Below are 19441 nucleotides of genomic sequence, written 5' to 3'. Positions count from 1 at the left end.
AGCTAACCTACCAGGATTGTTTTATGTTATTATTATTGTATGAGATGAGATATGTTTGTGAAAATGCAGTATATTCTGCTATGTGTTGATATATATGTATGTTTTCCCAGATTTGATAAACAGTATTGAATATGTTATGTATGGTATATGTAGAATATAGAATACTCATGTTGCCACACACTAGTATTAGTTTATTTCCCTTACTAAGAGGTGTCTCACCCCTAAATCTTATTAACTTTTCAGGAGCCCTGGATAGGAGAGCGGGAAAAGCCCCGCTGATATAGTACTGTCTATCTGCCCTTTTTGAAGGGTAAGTTTTGTAGGGACAGTTAGATTTTGTGGGAAATGTCTCTAGGTTTTATTTTTGGGATGTATATATGAAAATACAGTGATTGTAGTAACTCTGGTATATTGTGGTATATGGTATTGAGACGTACATGTTTGTATATTTTCTGCTGTTAGGGCTTCTGCTTTATGTTCTGATATATCCCTGGTGCCCACGGGCCCAGGTGGATTGTGACCAGCTGAGCTGGAATATGGGATATGTGATATTGATATTATATAAAAAAAAAATATATGTGAAAAAATGAGCAGGTCGTGACAGCTTGGTATCAGAGCCTAGGTTGCTAGGTTCTGTAGACTTTAGAGTGTAGTAGGAACAATACCAGAGTTTAGGAAAGGATTTGAGGTTTTGCTCTACAGTCTAGAGGCAGGACTTCCGTGGTAGTTTCTGTGTTTTTCCTGGGGTGACGATTTCAGGAAAACCATAGTAAGCTATTGTCGGGTTGTGTTCCTAGAATGTAGGACTGGGGATTAGGAATGATTTAAAAATGTTGAGATAAGTGGTGATGATAGGTGGGTAAATTATGAGGATAGGATTACTAAATTGCAATTGCTATTTTCCACGATGGATCCAAAAGGAAATAGTGCCCATGCGAGTAGTAGTGATGGAGCAGGACCGTCGGGTGTAGTTGGGACCGACTCTGATGCGGTATTACGTAGCGTGGGTCAGCAGGTTATGGCTGAGATTGCTAGGAGCTCGAGGGAGCAGAGTGGTCCATCTGTAGGCCATGGGTGCACTATAGAGAAATTTACGAAGATGAATCCTCCGGCGTTCTCAGGTGGAGTTGATCCTATAGTCGCTGAGAACTGGATGCTAGAGATTGAAAAGATCTTGGTTGTGCTACAGTGTACTGGGGAACAGAGGGTCCTCTTTGCCACCTATAGACTGACAGAAGAGGCTGAGAGTTGGTGGACTGCGGTGAGACTATTAGAGCAGCAGAGGGTGACTCCGATAGCTATGACATGGGACCGGTTTAAAGATCTGTTCTTTGACAGATATTTTCCAGCTACTGTGAGGGAGGCTAAAGTAGAAGAGTTCCTGAGTCTGAAGTAGGGACAGCTATCCGTCCAGCAGTATGCAGCACGTTTTATCGAGCTCTCTTGATTCCCCCATACATTGTTCCTGATGAGGTGAAGAAGGCGAGGCAGTTTGAGAGAGGCTTGAGGCGGAGTATATTTAGGCAGGTGGTGGTGCTGCGGATCCAGGACTTCGCTAAGTTGGTCGACAGGGCGGCCTTGGCAGAGATTGGTGAGCATCTTGATGCGGATGAGCCGGGATAGAGGAAGAGATCTGCATCTACGAGCTACCAGCAGGGTCATAGGCCGGGTCAGTGGAGGAGAGGTAATCATGGTAGAGGGCGGAGACAGGAGACGAGAGGACATGAGGTGCAGACAGGGCAGGGTCCTCCAATTTGTCAGACTTGTGGTATGAGGCACTAGGGAGAGTGTTGAGTTGGTGGCGTAGTGTGCTATCGCTGCGGTAGATCGGGACATATAGTGCGAGATTGTCCTACCCCACCAAATGCAGCTCTGGTGTGCTATCGCTGCGGTAGATCAGGGCACATGGTACGAGACTGCCCTACTCCACCAGATGCAGTTCCAGCTCCTAGACCATATCGGGGAGGTTATGAGGCACCACGGGGGTCCAGCAGAGGAATACGGCTCCAGCCAGGGTGTTTACTTTGACGCCGGGTGAGGCTGAGGTGTCAGGTGACGTGGTGACAGGTATGGTCATTATGCTTTCTTTTAAAGTTATTGCATTATTTGATTCAGGAGCTACACACTCGTTTGTGTCCTTGAGGTGTATTAAATTATGTGAGGCTAAAACACAATCATTAGATGTTGAACTGTTGGTATCTACACCGATTGGGTCGGGAGTGAGGTGTGGTAGGGTACTCCGCGACTGCCCAGTAGAGATTCAGGGGAAAATATTGTCTGCTGATTTGATAGTGTTAGACATGCATGGGTTTGACGTTATATTTGGCATGGATTGGCTAGCGGCTAATTTTGCCAGCATAGATTGTCATGCACGATAGGTGATATTCAGACCCCTGGGGGAAGCAGAATTCAAGTTTGTAGGGTCGCATGTACAATCCCCGTCTCAGCTAGTTTCAGCTATTCAGGCCAGGAGACTACTGCTAAGTGGTTGTCAGGGGTTTGTGGCGGTCGTAAAAGAGATGTCAAAGAATGAGTCGAAACTTGCTAGCACACATGTAGTGAAGGAGTTTGTGGATGTTTTTCCAGATGAGTTACCAAGCTTGCCACCCGCCCGTGAGGTGGATTTCTCTATTGATTTACCTCCCGATACAGCGCCAATTTCTAAAGTACCTTATCGAATGGCACCAGTGGAGTTAGCAAAATTGAAGAATCAGTTGCAAGATCTGCTAGATAAGGGCTTCATACGGCCCAGTGTATCTCCGTGGGGAGCTCTAGTTTTATTTGTGAAAAAGAAAGACGGGACTATGAGGATGTGTATAGACTATAGGGAGATAAATAAAGTGACAATCAAGAATAGGTATCCTTTACCCCGTATCGATGATTTGTTTGACCAGCTCTAGGGTACACGGGTGTATTCGAAGATTGACCTCAGATCTGGCTACCATCTGGTGAAGGTGAAAGCAGAAGACGTCTCAAAGACGGCCTTCAGGACTAGGTATGGGCATTACGAGTTTCTAGTGATGCCGTTTGGTTTGACGAATGCTCCTGCGGTATTTATGGACTTGATGAATAGAGTCTTCCACCAATACCTAGACCAGTTTGTTGTTGTTTTTATTGATGATGTACTGGTCTATTCTAGGAACTATGAGGAGCATGAGACGCACTTGAGGCAGGTTTTGCAGACACTTCGGGAAAAGAAGTTGTACGCCAAGTTCAAAAAATGTGAATTTTGGTTGGAGAAGGTCGTGTTCTTGGGGCATGTTGTATCTGGAGACGGTATTTCTGTGGATCCTAGCAAGATTGAGGCTGTAGTGAATTGGGCTAGACCGAGAAATGTCCAGGAGATCAGGAGTTTCTTGGGGCTAGCAGGCTATTACCGTCGTTTTGTTGAGGGATTCTCAGCTTTGTCAGGGCCTTTGACACGACTGACGAGGAAGAATGTTAGATTTGAGTGGGACGATAGTTGTGAGTAGAGTTTTCAGGAGCTGAAGCAGAGACTAGTCACAGCACCAGTGTTGATCATCCCATGTGGGGGTGAAGGGTATACCATTTACAGTGAAGCGTCCTTGAAGGGACTTGGCTGTGTTTTAATACAGCATGGCAGGGTAGTGGCGTATGCATACAGGCAGTTGAAAGAATATGAAAAGAACTACCCTACCTATGATCTCGAGTTGGCTGTAGTGGTACACGCACTGAAGATTTGGAGGCATTACCTGTATGGTGAGCAGTGTGAGATCTTCTCTGACCATAAAAGTTTGAAGTATTTCTTTACGCAGAAAGAACTAAATATGAGGCAGAGAAGGTGGTTGGAGCTGATTAAGGATTTTGATTGTACCATAAGTTATCACCCAGGGAAAGCAAATGTGGTAGCTGATACATTGAGTAGGAAATCCAGGGAGCCAGTGTTGGCGGCTATGGGGATCCAGCATCCGATTATGATGGATCTGGAGAGACTCGGCATAGAGTTGGTGGAGAGTGATCTCCCAGTATGTATTTCCAGCCTAGTGGTATAGCCTACCCTGTAAGAGAGAATTAAAACTGCCCAGAAGGAGGATCTAGAGCTAGTAGAGGTGATAGACAGAGTACAGAGTGGGCAGGCGGACGAGTTCAGTATCGCAGATGACGGAGTTTTGCGGTTTCGTTCCAAATTATGTGTTCTTACCGATATTGAGATTAGGAAGACTATTCTAGAGGAGGCTCACAGATCTTTATATACAGTTCATCCCGGTAGTACGAAGATGTACAGAGATCTGCGAGAGTCATACTGGTGGAGTGGTATGAAGAGAGAAATTGCTGAGTATGTAGTGCAGTGTTTGACGTGTCAGCAAGTAAAGGCTGAGCACCAGAGACCGGCAGGGCAGTTGCAGTTGTTATTCATCCCGGAGTGGAAATGGAATCACATATCGATGGACTTCGTGTCAGGACTGCCGACGGCTTTGCAAGGCCATAATGCCATCTGGGTGGTTGTTGATTGATTGACGAAGACCGCCCACTTTATTCCCATCAAGATCAGCTACTCCCTCAGCCGTTTAGCGGAGATTTACATTCAAGAGATAGTACGTTCTCATGGGGTGCCTGTATCTATTGTGTCGGATCAAGACCCACGATTCACATCACGATTTTGGAGGAGTCTGTAGGAGGCTCTGGGGTCTCAGTTATTGTTTAGTACGACATTCCATCCTTAGTCAGAGGGGCAGACTGAGAGGACGATACAGATATTAGAGGACATGCTCAGAGCGTGTGTACTAGACTTTGGGGGTAGTTGGACCCAGTTCATGCCATTAGTAGAATTTGCATATAATAACAGTTATCAATCTAGCATTGGCATGACACCATTTGAGGCTCTGTACAGTAGGAGATGCCGTTCTCCTTTGTTTTGGGATGAAGTGGTTGAGCGGTGAGTAGTGGGACCAGAGCTGGTTCAGCAGGCGTGTGATAAAGTTTGTCTTATCAGGGACAGGATTAGTGTAGCTCAGAGCCGACAGAAGAGTTATGCCGACTATCACCGCAGGAATTTAGAGTTTGACGTAGGTGATCACGTATTTTTGAAGATAGCTCCGATGAAAGGGGTTATGCGATTTAAGAGGAAGGGTAAACTTAGTCCTAGGTTTATCGGTCCATTTGAGATTCTAAATAAAGTAGGACCGGTAGCCTACAAGCTAGCTTTGCCACCTGTATTGTCCAGGATTCACGACGTATTTCATATTGCTATGTTAAGGAAATACGTCCCAGACCCTTCTCATGTCATCAATTATAATGAGTTGGAGTTTAGTGATTCACTGGGATATGAGGAGGTACCAGTACAGATTCTGGATAGGAAAGTGCAAGAGCTACGTAACAGGACGATTCCTCAAGTAAAAGTCTTGTGGAGGAATCATACAGTAGAAGAGGCTTCTTGGGAGTCCGAGGAGCAGATGAAGCAGAGGTATCCACATTTATTTCAAGAAGTTTGAGTGAATAAATGTAAATAATTAAGTAGTTTTCTGTTGCAGGTACATGTAATGGTTGAATAGTGTAGTACTTTAGTTTTGGGAGAATGGTTTTCTTTTGTATATGTAATCTTCCAAGACTCGAAATGTAACCACGTTATTCCTCTGCCATAAGTGAGGGTAGGTAATAAAATGAGTAGACCTTTTTTTTTTTTTTCCTAATTAAAAGATGGCGAGTTACGGAAACAGTAAATTTTGAGGATGAAATTCTTTTAAGGGGGGAGGAATGTAGTAACCGGGAAAAAAAAATTTTAAAAAAAAATAATAATAATAAATAAATAAATAATAAAATAATAAAATAAAATAAAATAATTGAATTAAACAAGTGAAATGAATAGTATGATAAGGACAAAAAAAATGTATATATATAAGTAAGTAACTATGATATTATATATATATATAATACCACAAGCTTCTTTAAGAAGCTTTGAAAGTCAAAAAAATCCAATTTGAATTGGATTTCTTTTGGTGTTGCGGTCAGTGCACTCACACACACACACACACACACACACTCTCTCTCTCTCTCTCTCTCTCTCTCTCCTATGACTCTCTCTCTTCGATTTCGGGCCAGTTTTACGCCGGATCGACAAACCGAAGCTACCACGACGCTCCTAACGAAGTTCTCTACAAGTCTGCCGGAGCAGATCGTCAGGGAAACAAAGTTGGATTTCATCCCAAATCCACGGTAAGACTTTATACTCAATATTTGGATTTTTGACAGTTGAAAAAAGTGATATACGCATAAAAATACCGAATTATAATACTGGAAATTTTCATTTCCAGGGGTGTTGATTGAGAACGTTGGGAATCATCCCTATGTTGAGGTAAGGCTTTTTAAGCCGAATTTGACTTAGTGGTAGTTATAGAAAATGTTATACGTACGAAAATACTAAACTTTAATTCTGCGAGTTTTTATTTTCAGGGTGTTGAGTTGAGAACCTTGTGGGTACGGGGAAGATTTTTTTTGGGGCTTTTCAGGAATCAGGTAAGGGGATAAACTAAACTAGTTTTGTTTTGAGAAAATGCATGTATATATATATATATATATATATATATATATATATATATATATATATATGTAGAATCTTGTTTCAAGAAAAAATAAATATATTTATATATATGATTTATATTTGGAAAATACTGTTTAAATGATGATATGTTGAATACGTAGAAAATTTGTTTAGTGTGGCATGAGTATAAAAATGTTGTGAAATATTGTTTTCTGGGAATGGGGATGATATGGATTTCTATGATGGAAAACCGACATACGGGCTGAGATATTTATATATATATATGTGATTTGCCGAGGTACGGGTCGTGCTATGTGGATATGTTTGCCGGCGTACGGGCCGTGCTATGTGGATGAGATTTGCCAGCGTACGGACCGTGCTACGTGATTTACCGGCATACGGGCCGAGCTATGTGATTTGCCAGTGTACGGGCTATGCAATGTGATTTGCCGGCGTACGGGTCGAGCTATGATAAAATGTGTAATTCCGGCGTATGGGCCGATGATTTTCATGAAATATGTATATGTGAAAAATGATATGATTGATTTGATAATTATTGATATGAGATATCCATGTATCACGATTTTAGTATATGTATATGATATCAGAACCTGGTTGGCTTGGTATAGGCTAGCACTTGCACGGTATCGTTGCTATGTGTCCATGGTCCTCGTGATCATGATATCTGTGTTAACGCCACTGTACGGAGTGGTGTGAGATTAGATGGTCGATGTGGTTATTTTCAAGAAGTGTGCTGTTATCGCCTTTGGTGTACGGACCAGTCTAGTAGACCCATCGGACCTACAGACTACTGTTTGACTTGACAGTGCTCGGCCAACCATTGTCAAGTCCCGTCTTCGGGCCACACAACCCAGTCATGTGGGGGTAATACATGACAACAGCCAGCTAACCTATCAGGATTGTTTTATGTTATTATTATTGTATGAGATGAGATATGTTTATGAAAATGCAGTATATTCTGCTATGTGTTGATATATATGTATGTTTTCCCAGATTTGATAAACAGTATTGAATATGTTATGTATGGTATATGTAGAACACAGAATACTCATGTTGCCACACACTAGTATTAGTTTATTTCCCTCACTGAGAGGTGTCTCACCCTTAAATCTTATTAACTTTTTAGGAGCCCCGAATAGGAGAGCGGGAAAAGCCCCGCTGATATAGTACGGTCTATCTGCCCTTTTTGAAGGGTAAGTTTTGTAGGGATAGTTAGATTTTATGGGAAATGTCCCTAGGTTTTGTTTTTGGGTTGTATATATGAAAATATAGTGATTGTAGTAACTCTAGTATATTGTGGTATATGGTATTGAGACGTACATGTTTGTATATTTTCTGCTGCTAGGGCTTCTGCTTTATGTTCTGATATATCCCTGGTGCCGACGCGCTCAGGTGGATTGTGACCAGCTGAGCTGGAATATGGGATATGTGATATTGATATTATATAAAAAAAAATATATGTGAAAAAATGAGCAGGTCCTGATAATTCTAATATTTGCAAGATAGTTAATGAACCGTACAAGCCAAAGAGAAAATAAATAAATCTTATACACACATGGTGTACAAATCTAGAAGACCACATCAAATGAGAGGTGCAGTTTCAGGACTTCTAGAATGTATAATCTGAAGGTAGGTTGGAGCTTTCAGCTTTTCTAAACAATTAGGAGAAGAGAAACATATATATAAGTGCAAAAAATCACAAATAAAACAATATCAAAGCTGAATGTAATTACCCGAACAAAACGGATCAAGCACCCAGAAAATGCTCTGATCAAAGCCACTGTTGATGATCTCCACTAGTACACTTTAGCCATTAATTAATTATATCTTAAGAAGAAAGGTTGCAAGGATGATACAACCACACATCTTTCTAAATTCTTGGCATTCAGGTTGAGACAGTGAGACTTGAGTTTTTTCCTGTAATAAGCATATAATGACTGATACGTGGCTCATTCCTATTGAAGGTTGATTATTGTACTTGAATAAAGATCAACCAATGCAAAACATATTAAAGTAAAAGAATCCATCCATCTGTTGCCTCCTACTGTTACAGACTCACATTTTAGAAATTTCATTAAGACATTATTTGACAAATAATTAATGCTTGCATGAAATTCATAGTGGTGATGCCAAATAAGTACCACGAATTCTGCATGCACAAATTGTATAATTTACTATAATCAAGAAAAATAAATAAATGAATTGGAATTCCTTATGTAGAAGTGTTGAATTTAATAAGTGTTGATAATAAGTGTTGGATTGGAGAAGCCCCGAAAATTATAAGTGTCATTTGATTGTGTTAAAATTGGAGAAAAATAGTACTCTCTATTGATTCACACTGTGATTACAAGGATGACAAGGGTATATATATACATGAGATGGTTGAAAAAATGGAAAGTTTATATTTGTCTAAGATGGAAAGTATATTTCTCTAATACTCCCCCTCAAGTTGGAGCATGAAGATTCGTAATGCCCAACTTTTGTGATAAGTCTTGGAAATGTTCACGACCCAAAGCTTTGGTGAAGATATGGGCAAGCTGACTGTGGGTAGGAATATGCTTAGTGAAGAAGAGGTTAGCCCGTAACTTCTCACGAATAATGTGATAATCTATTTCAATATGTTTTGTATGTTTGTGGAAAACTGGATTCTGGGCAATGTGAAGAGCCGCTTGGTTGTCACAATATAAGAGCATAGGCAGGGAATGCGGTACTCCAAGATCAGTTAAAAGAGTTTTGAGCCATGTAAGTTCACATGTAGTGGAAGCAAGTGCACGATACTCAGCTTTGGCGGAGGAGCGAGACACAGTAGTTTGTTTCTTAGTGCACCAGGAAATCGGACTAGTGCCCAACCGAATGAAAAAACCAGTAGTGGAGTGACGAGTGAGGGGACAACTAGCCCAATCCGAATCAGAATAGGCTGAGACTTGAAGAGTGTTTGTAACAACCCAGAAAATATTGATATTCAAATATTAAAGAGAGAGGAAAAATGGAAACAAAAACAGAAGGAGGTAGTAGGTTTTGCGTTCGTCAACGACATCGCATTTTGGGGATAATAATAATAAATTTCAAGGAATTGTCAGGGCTTCGTCAACGAGTTCATAAGGAATTTCGTTGACGAATACAGGGTTTCGTTGATGAGCACATAAAAAAATTCGTCGATGAATACAGGGCCTCGTCAACGAGAAAATACCGAGAGGGGTATGGAGCAGCCTGAATTTCGTCGACGAATACAGGGACTCGTCGACGAATTTAATGAAAGGCTCATCGACGAGGTGATGTGTCTCGTCGACGAATCTGGCAGTATAAATATTTGAAAACCAGGATTTTTATCCATATACCAGCGCCTCTCTCTCTCTCTCTCTCTCTCTCTACAAAACCTCTCCCTTCTCTCTTCAATTCCAGCCCCACCAGTTGCCGGATCGACGATCCGAAGCTACCACGATGCTCCTGGCAGAGTTCTCTACAGGTTTGTCGAAGCGGATCATTGGGAAAACAAAGTTGAATTTCTTCCCAAATTTAGGGTAAGGTCTTTTATATAGTTTTTGACTTCCTAACAGTTATAGGAAATGATGTAGGCTAAAAAATATTGATGTTTTGTTTTGGGGGATTGTGTTTTCAGGATGTTGAGTTAGGAACCCTGCGGGTATAGAGCCAAAATTTTGTAGGGACTTTTCAGAGTTAAGGTAAGAGAAATATGCTATGCTAAGAGTTTATATAATGTTGATAAAGATTTCATAAGACACATATTTATTCCAATTTATTATACAGTATTTACAGAATATGAATTTAAATGTTGTGTGGCCTGAGTGGATTTTCATGTGATGAAGAAATTTATATAGCTTTTATAATGTATCATACTATACTGAATACACAGTTATTGACAGTATATATAGTTTATATAATTTTTCCAGTATATGAGACTGTACAGAATATATATATATATATATATATATATATTCACAGAGAATATACAGAGAATGTATATGCATATACAGTTTTTATATGAATAGTTTTATGAATCAGATATGTACATATATATATATATACACACACATGTATACAGTTACTCAAATCAGTATTTATATTACAGCTTTACACAAAACAGTAATCCAGAGTTATAGCATGTTATGTTTCCTATTACCAAAATATACAGAGATACGGACAGATATATATATATATATAGAGGTAGTATCAAGATGCTACGGATACGGTACACAGAAATTACAGAATATACAGCACAGAAAGATAGAGTTACGGTAATTTTGGAAAACATGACGGAAACAGTAAAAGAGTATATATGTATATATGTATATAGTATTAGATCCCTATGGAAAGATTTCAGACAGATACGGTACAGATATAGATTACGGAGCACGGTATCGTTGCTATATTCAGATAGAGTGCAACCACACATCTCAGATAGTGTGTGGGTACCGTCTAACCGTGCTTGGAGAGGATGCAGCTCCCTAGTACGCTGGGTAGAGGGGGCCGGTTAGACGAGGTAGCAGCCAGTCCCGCGCCTAGGAGAGGATGTAGTTTGGCCGGGCTGAGGTAGTGTACAGTATATTGACTTATCTAGAGGGCCGACCAGATAGAGTCCCGCCTACGAGCCGCACAACCCTGTCATGAGGGATCAAATCATGACGTACAGAGTCCTAGGGAATAAGTACAGTTATATCTATATGTATACAATTTTGCAGTATATGATGAGTATAGTATGATATTATCAGTATGAAAAGTAGAAAATACAGACGATACAGTACATTTTTAAATTGAACAAGAAAAATATGTTTTACAGATTATTTATTGCATTACAGTTTAGTTGCTATTTTTAAGTATTCTTAACTTAGTTGCTACACACTAGTAATAACATATTTCCACTTACTGAGCGTCGACTCACCCCATTACTCTAACATTTTTCAAGTGAGCCAGTGAGGCGAGCAGATCAGGCTTGCGAATAGAGTGTAGCTCAGATCACCCTGGTTATAGGGTGAGTTTTTGTCAGAGTGGTGTATGTTTTTGGATAGATGACACTGGAGGGACATTTTTGTATGGTCTGTATATTCTGGATTCTGGTATTGTACAGTTTATGTATAAATGATTTTATGATTTATGTTTCCGTTGCTTAGGAATGTTTATTGTATATTTATGAAATAAAAAAAAATCGTATAAATTTTGAGGGTGTTACAGTGTTGGCTTTAGGAAAAAATAAGCCCTATCCTGGAGACGTCTTAATGTATCGAAGAACATGTACATCAGCATCATAATGTGGTCGTCTAGACTGGTGCATAAATTGACTGATAATGTTGACTGGAAACACAACGTCGGGACGAGTGATGGTGAGATATATCAAACGTCCAAAGAGTCGCTGAAACGAGCTTGAATTGGAGAGAAGATCACCATCAGTATTATTGAGCTTGAGATTTTGTTCCATGGGAAAATGGGCAATACGAGCACCAAGATGACCGCTATCAGTGAGGATGTCAAGAGCATATTTGCCTTGATTAAGAAATATGCTAGTGGGAGAGCGAGCAACTTCGAGCCAAGGAAATATTTTAATTTTCCAAGATCCTTTAGTTTGAATTTCTGAGCAAGCATGACTTTGAAAGTGCTAATATTGAAGAGATCATTACCTGCCATGAGAATGTCATCAACATAAACAAGTATGAGAGTAAAATATTGACCCCGAGAACGGGTGAAAAGAGAATGGTCGGTTTGAGATTGGGTGAAACCCGCTGCAAGTAAAACAGAAGATAATTTAGAGAACCAATTGTGAGAGTCATGCTTAAGACCATAAAGGGATTTCTGAAAACGACAAACACGAGTCTCCTCCTGTTTGCAATAACCCAGTGGAAGGAGCATATAGACCTCCTCATTGAGGTCACCATGGAGAAAAGCGTTGTTGATGTCCAATTGAAGGAGATGTCAATTCCGAGTGGCAGCCATTGCAAGAACACACCCGATAGTAATGAGTTTAGCAACAGGAGTAAAAGTTTCATGATAATCCAAACCTTCTACTTGAGTGTAGCCCTTGGCCACAAAGCAAGCTTTGTGTCGCTCTATGGATCCATCGGCCTGAAATTTTTTTTTGAACACCCATTTACAGCCAATTGGTTTTTTGCCGGGTGAAAGGTGTTGAAGAACCCATGTATTATTGGTTTCTAAGGTTTGGATTTCAAAAGCCATGACATCACGCCAATGTGGGTGCAGCATAGCCTGAGAATATGAGGTGGGTTCGGGATGTTAGGACATAATAGAAAGAAAAGCCAAATGTTGATTAGAGAAATGATGATAAGATAAAAAGGAGGAGAGACAATGAACCGTACTTAAGAAACATCTTGAAACTTGTGAAGCCGTGGAGGACTTTGGTAAAGTAGGGCAAATATAATCAACCAAGTAAGAGGGATGTGTGACAGCTCGTTGGGGCCGTGAAGAGGTGGGTGGTGGCACAGGGGGTGAGGGTGAGGGTGGAGGTGTCGGGGAGGAGACCAAGGAAGAAGGAGGGAGAGATGAGGGGTTAGGGTTAGGTGTGGATGGTGGAGGAGGTAAAGTGTAGGAATGATGTATATCAGGAATAGGAAGAGGAATGACCGGGGAAGATGTAGGAGTGGGAGAGAAGAGATGATAGAGAAAAACATTTTCTTCAAAAGTGACATCACGGGAGATGAAAATTTTTTTGTTTTCAAGATCATAGACACGATAAGCCTTATGATGAGCAGGATAACCTAAGAAAACACATCGAAGAGCACGGGGAGAGAATTTATTACGGTGTTGGCGAGCAGTTTGAGCATAGCACAAGCACCCAAACACTCGTAAGTGTGCATAGGACGGTGGTTTCTGCAAAAGAAGTTCATAAGGGGACTTATGATTAAGGCTAGGTGAAGGAGTGCGGTTAATTAAATAAGAAGTTATGAGAATGCATTTGCCCCCAAAAAAGATGGGAAGATTAGCTTGAAAACGTAAACACCGAGCCACATTAAGAAGATGACGATGTTTACGCTCGGTAACACCATTCTACTGAGGTGTATCCACACATGTGCGTTCATGAAAAATACCTTGATCATGGAAAAAAGTTTGGAGTGAAGTGGATAGAAATTCTCTACCATTATCAGTGCGCACGTGCTTAACAGTGCAATTGAATTGATTTTTAATCATGACGCAAAAATTTGTAAGACAAGAGAAAGTATCAGATTTCATGCGCATAAGATAGACCCATCTAGCACGCGAGTAGTCATCCACGATTGTTAAAAAATAATGTGTACCAGAAAGTGAAGCCGTAGGATAACCACCCCATATATCACAATAAAGCCGATTAAAAAAAATGTACTCTTATTTGTAGTTAAATAAAAAAGCAAACGAGTGTGTTTTGCTCAAACACAAACATCACAAGGCAGATGAGAAGTAGAAATATTTAAGGTTTTCAGAATACATAAGAGAGAAGGGTGACCAAGACGTTGATGCCAAAGAGTAGTGTCAAAAACACATTGAGAGTGGAAAACTAAGGCGGTGGGAGGTTTATAGTGGTAAAGCCCATCCCGTACTTCACACGTTCCAATCAGCCTCCTCGTTGATAGGTCTTGAAAGACACAAAAGGTGGGAAAAAATATAACAACACAATTGGTAAGTTTGCTGACGAATAATAAGTTAAATTTAAATGAAAGCACATAAAGAACAATAGAAAGAGAGAAAGTAAGAGAAAATCGCATAGTGCCAGTATGGGTTACAGAAACAACGTCACCATTTGGAAACTTAATGGGGTATGGCTGATTGAGAAGCTGAATATTATCAAGAGAAGACAAATCAGAAGTCATGTGATTGGAGGCACTTGAATCAACAATCCATTCAGTGTTAGAAAGAGAAAGAGAATGACAAGGGGCGAGATTACCAGCAAAATTGGTATTCAAGGGCGATAAAAGATCCAAGAGTTGATGGTATTGTTCGCTGGTGAGACGAGAGATAGCAATCTCAGAAGAGATTGAAGAACCTGTGACATTATTTACTACCATTGAAGAACCAGAAGCTTCCATAACTTCAGATAGTTCAGATAAATAAAAAATTACCGAATCAGGTCAACTCAGTGCTTTGCAACAACCAAAAAAATATAAACCTTCGATTTGATAATCTTCAAATTTAATTAGAGAAGCCGAAGGTGCCATTGGAGTGTTGAGACCACTAAGGCAAGTTGAAACGAGATAAGGATTATACTTGCAGCATACAGATTGAGAGCTCTTAACCGAGGATCAACTGGCGGCGTGAAGAAGCCCCACAGATTCAGGCCAGGAACAAGTCCTTTTGTAATGCACTTCCTTTGCTTCAATGTAAGTTAATATTTTCAGTTCCTTCTGCAGGGTGTTGCGATGCCAGCCATGAATAATATCCTCTCAAAATGGGTTCCGGTGGCAGAGAGGAACAGAGCGGGACGGAGACGACACCGGAAAAGACCATAGATAGCCGGACAAGAGATTGCTGCGCGCGTTCGGTGACAACGTTGATAGACGTCGCCGAAAAATCAAGAAGGCCACCGAGAATGGGAGCAGCAGGGACCACTAGACGGCTGAGAACTGCAAGTTAGCCAAAAAAAAAAAAAACAGAGAGGACTAGACCAGAGAAGCCGGAGAACTGAGAGAACGCCGGACTGAGCGAGAGAGCTGCCCGAACACAAGCACGATAGAGAGCTGAGAGAGACGGCTGAAGCGAGAAAGGAAAACTCTCACTGTCGGTGCGACAGTGCAGAATTCTAAGAAGGAGATGCCGCTGGAGGAACGAGAGAGTGGCGGAACGAGGAGCTGCCGGAGAAGATTAGCGCCGGAAGAGCACCGGCCGAAACGGAGAGCACGACACTGAGCACGACAGAGAGCAGAGAATGACGCCGGGACACGGAGATGCAACAGCGGACTCTTGAGTACAAAGAAGGAGAGCCGAAGACGACTAGCGCAGGAGAGGAGGAACTGAGCTACGCCGGAGAAAGGACGAGCGGGAGAGAGCCAAGACAGTGAGACGAGAGGGTACCTAGAGTTGAAGTAGAGAGATGCCGGAATTGCTGCAGAAGACAGCCGAGAAGGAGGGGTCGGAGAGGGTGACAGCAAGAGAGACCCGCAACGGTGGGGGCGGCGCGGCAAGAAAAAAAAAAAAGAACAAAGAAAAAGAAAAAAAGGTAATCTCTTATACCATGTTAATTTGGAGGAAAATAATATTCTCTATTGATTTACCCATGATAACAAGGATTACAAGGTATACATATACATGAGATAGTTGAAAAGTTGGAAAGTTTAAATTAGTATAAGATGGAAAGTTTAATTTTCTAATAGTTTGTTTTTAAATACATGTTATTATTAGTTTTAAATATAATTTAAATTATAATTATTAAGATTTTTAGTTAATAATTTTAATAATTATTATTTTTAATTAAAAATAATCTTGTTATTAGTATACATTTATAACATTTGACTGTTATATTAATTTATGATAAAAATAATATTTTTAATTAAATTAAAATTTTTAATTTATTTTATATGAAAATTTAAATTAATAAATAATTTTTGCTCGAATAATTTAATTTATTATTATTATTATTATTATTATTATTATTATTATAATAAATAAATAAATAAGGAGAATACAAAAAATTGAAATAATTCATGTTACAAATTATAGTTAAAAGACTTTTGAAAATGACATACTTTGGATTATTAATTAAGAATATTGAATATACAATAAATTTTGCTAGATCAAGAAACAAAATTTAAATGATAGTCCAATTAAGTCTTCACGTCGTGGCAAACAAATCTGACTACTTGCTCTGACAAGATTTGACAAGAAAAAAAGTTGGTCTTTACACTTATAAATCTCGCTGCTTTATCCAGTTTGAATCTAGAAATATTTTTTCAAATATAGTATTATTTAATATATTATTTTAAAATAATGATAAACCGGTCAAAACTCGCTAAAATTCGCCAAACTCCTGAGACCACATCCAAACGCCACTGCTAATCGCTACATCGCTAGAAATTCCAGAGGTCGAATTGCTGGTAATAAGCCTCGCCCCCACCATTTTCTTCCCCATCGTTTTCGTCGCCGGCCGTCGCATGCGGCGGGGGAAAAAGCTCATTGTCCAGGCCCGATATAAGCCCGTCGTAATCCGACACGCTCTCCCCGGGATCCAGCAGATTCAAAAACGACCAGTCCATCAACTTATCCTCGCCGCCCCCTCCGTGTGCTCCAGCTGAAGCCGACGCAGCCAAGGACGACGACGTGCACTGCTCCGGCGCATCCCCGGTCCGTCGTTCCGACGAAGGGGACCGCTCCTCGTTCGCGAACCGGCTGGCCACGGCTTGAATTTCAGGCGGAGTGAGAGACTCGCCGCCGTCGATCTCTGGCGGCGATTCCGGGAAATTGAACTTGGCGGTCCGGCCGCGGAGGCAGTAGAGGGCGGCGTCGAACGCCCGGGCCGCCTTCTCCGCCGTGTCGTAGGAACCTAGCCATATCCTCTCCCGGCTGTTGGGCAGCCGGATTTCCGACACCCATTTGCCCCACTTGCGCTTCCGTATTCCCCGGTAACGGGACTGGCCGCCGCTTTCGTCCGGGTTTCCGCTGGTCGACGTCGTCGGTTTCATTATCGCCGCCGGCGGTGATCGGATTGTTTAATGTTTTGATTATGAAGTGGGATGATTTTACCTTTTGATTAGTTAAAGGAATGGTCTGTGTTTGTTTTGGATGGTTTGAAAAATGGCGGCTGCTGTGTCTCTGTATATATAGAGTGAGGGCGAGAGACAGAGAGAGAGACGCAGAGTCCGTGACTTGTATGTATGCACGGTGCAGTAGCAGTGGAGGAGCCGAGCGCGTTGATTGTGAAAATGGCGGGGAGATGGACACGTGGACCAATGGGAGGGCACCGTGAGGACGTACGCGGTAGGGCATGGAGTGATTTGACCGCATGTGTGGTTTTGGACTAGTTTGTTTTCCTCGTGTCCTAATGTGGTAGTCTAAAAAAAGTGTTGTGTAATTTGCACAGAAAATGTTAGTGTTACTCACTGTTTCCTAGTATAATTAAGGAAAAACTAAGATCATTATCACTGCTTACTTTACACATTTTGAATTTGAAAATACTTCAATTTGAATATATATATATATATATATATTTGAATAAAATAATCTATATTTACATAATGATACACAAGTATAAGGCCTAAAATTATACAATTAAAAAAAAATTCACTCTATATTTGGGAGACGCGTTAAATTTAGATTTGTGTAAATTTTTAAAAGTAAAAAATAAAAAATAAAATTATAGTATATTTCGTCCGAATACATTCAAAAATTTAAATCCAGCTGAACCATCATTGACAATGATTAATTGTTTTTACAAAATTTTAAACAAAAGAATTTTTATTAAATACAACCTTTTTGGTATTAGAAATTTGATTAAAATTTATTATATGATGATGAGCTTAATTAGTGCTTAAGGGTGTTTGGTATGTTGTAAAAATAAAATTTCAAATTGATGTTATCTGTTGTGACTGAGTACCTTCAAAAGGGTTGACCCATTGAATACATGAAAACATAGGGAAAAATAATAGTCAGAGAAGACGATTCCCATGATTGGGAATTCCTATATCTTTTATTCCATTTGCTCCCTCCCTCCCTAATTATATGTCTCTGCTTTGTTTTTATTATTATTTATGCATAAGTTGAAAATGAGGTGACAAGAAAAGAAGAATACAAAATGAAAATGATGGAGGTAGGTGATATAAAAATTAGTGACAGAGGATCTTAGTTCCCATAGCTAATTAAATATACCCTATAAATTAATTACATTGAGCAATCACAAAAGAATGAAGGAACATTATTTAAGGAGCCACAATTACAATAAGGGAAAAATTAATCTATGTTGGAAGGGTACTTAAGTGTAGTAATATTGTAATTTATTACTTATGATACGCTAGTTGAATTTTTAGTTATATTTTTAAAATTTTAATGGAAATAATTAGTAAAGTAAAATTATAATAATATTATTTGATAAAAAATTAAACACCTTTTAAAAGTAATGGTGCAGGTTTAGATGGACAAATGGTGGATTGATTTTTATTAATGTCTGTCTAGTCTCACATCGTTTAATATAAGATCTTTTTAACTCTCTCTCCTTCACACTTAGGTTTTGAGGATGAGTTTTCTAACTGTTAGGACCGAAGGAGTCCATGGATGGGATTGATATACATGAGTAAACACCAATTTGACCCAAAAGTTTAAGCCTATTGGGTCTTAGACCCAACCATATATATAAGCACCCATCAGCCACTCTAATTTTTCAATGTAGGACAAACTCACAAGTGAAATTCTCAACAATCTCCCTCTCACTTGTGAATTCCAATTGTTCCCCCTTGAATGGAAATCGTTTCCCCTCTAGAAGTAAGCCCAATTCTCCAACAGTTGCTCAAGTGGGTCTTACCACTGGCCCCTTACGTGCGTCGGATTGCATTCCATGTGCCTTTGAACCAATCCTACCTCTCACTTCTTGACCCTATTCGGATCCATCCGCAGCCTAGATGATCCTTATTGGCCTTAGCCACAAACTTGGTCCTCCAACTGTTAGCACGTCAGGAGAATTAGTTTTACGTCTCGATTTTTTACGATGTTGCTTACCCAGACTTACGAACCGCCAACTTTGATACCACTTGTTAGGACCAGATGAGCCCATGGGTGGGCTTGATACACATGGGTGAACACCAACTTGATCCAAAAGCTTAAGCCTATTAGGTCCTTGACCCAACTATGTATATAAGTACCAATCATCCACTTTAATTTTTCAATGTGGGACAAGCTCACAAGTGGAATTTTCAACACTAACATGGTATCAGAGCACAGCCTTGGGTTGCTTAGCTCCTCTGTGGGTTAGACTTCTCCACACCTCATTTCCCCGCATGG

The 19441-nt window shown here is 40.2% G+C and overlaps 1 protein-coding gene across 1 annotated transcript; it reads right to left on the bottom strand.

Moving 5' to 3' along the window:
• Positions 1-16183: 16183 nt before the first annotated feature.
• LOC131150796 (ethylene-responsive transcription factor ERF017-like) lies at positions 16184-17291 on the bottom strand. The gene has a single exon (XM_058101760.1). The coding sequence runs from the start codon at positions 17131-17133 to the stop codon at positions 16522-16524; it is 612 nt and encodes a 203-aa protein (XP_057957743.1). The 5' UTR covers positions 17134-17291; the 3' UTR covers positions 16184-16521.
• Positions 17292-19441: the final 2150 nt, after the last annotated feature.

This window comes from Malania oleifera, chromosome 3 (genome assembly GCF_029873635.1).
Source record: "Malania oleifera isolate guangnan ecotype guangnan chromosome 3, ASM2987363v1, whole genome shotgun sequence".
NCBI classification, from domain to species: domain Eukaryota; kingdom Viridiplantae; phylum Streptophyta; class Magnoliopsida; order Santalales; family Ximeniaceae; genus Malania; species Malania oleifera.
Note: the sequence above shows the minus strand (reverse complement) of the source record. Positions and strands in the feature narration are given on the sequence as shown.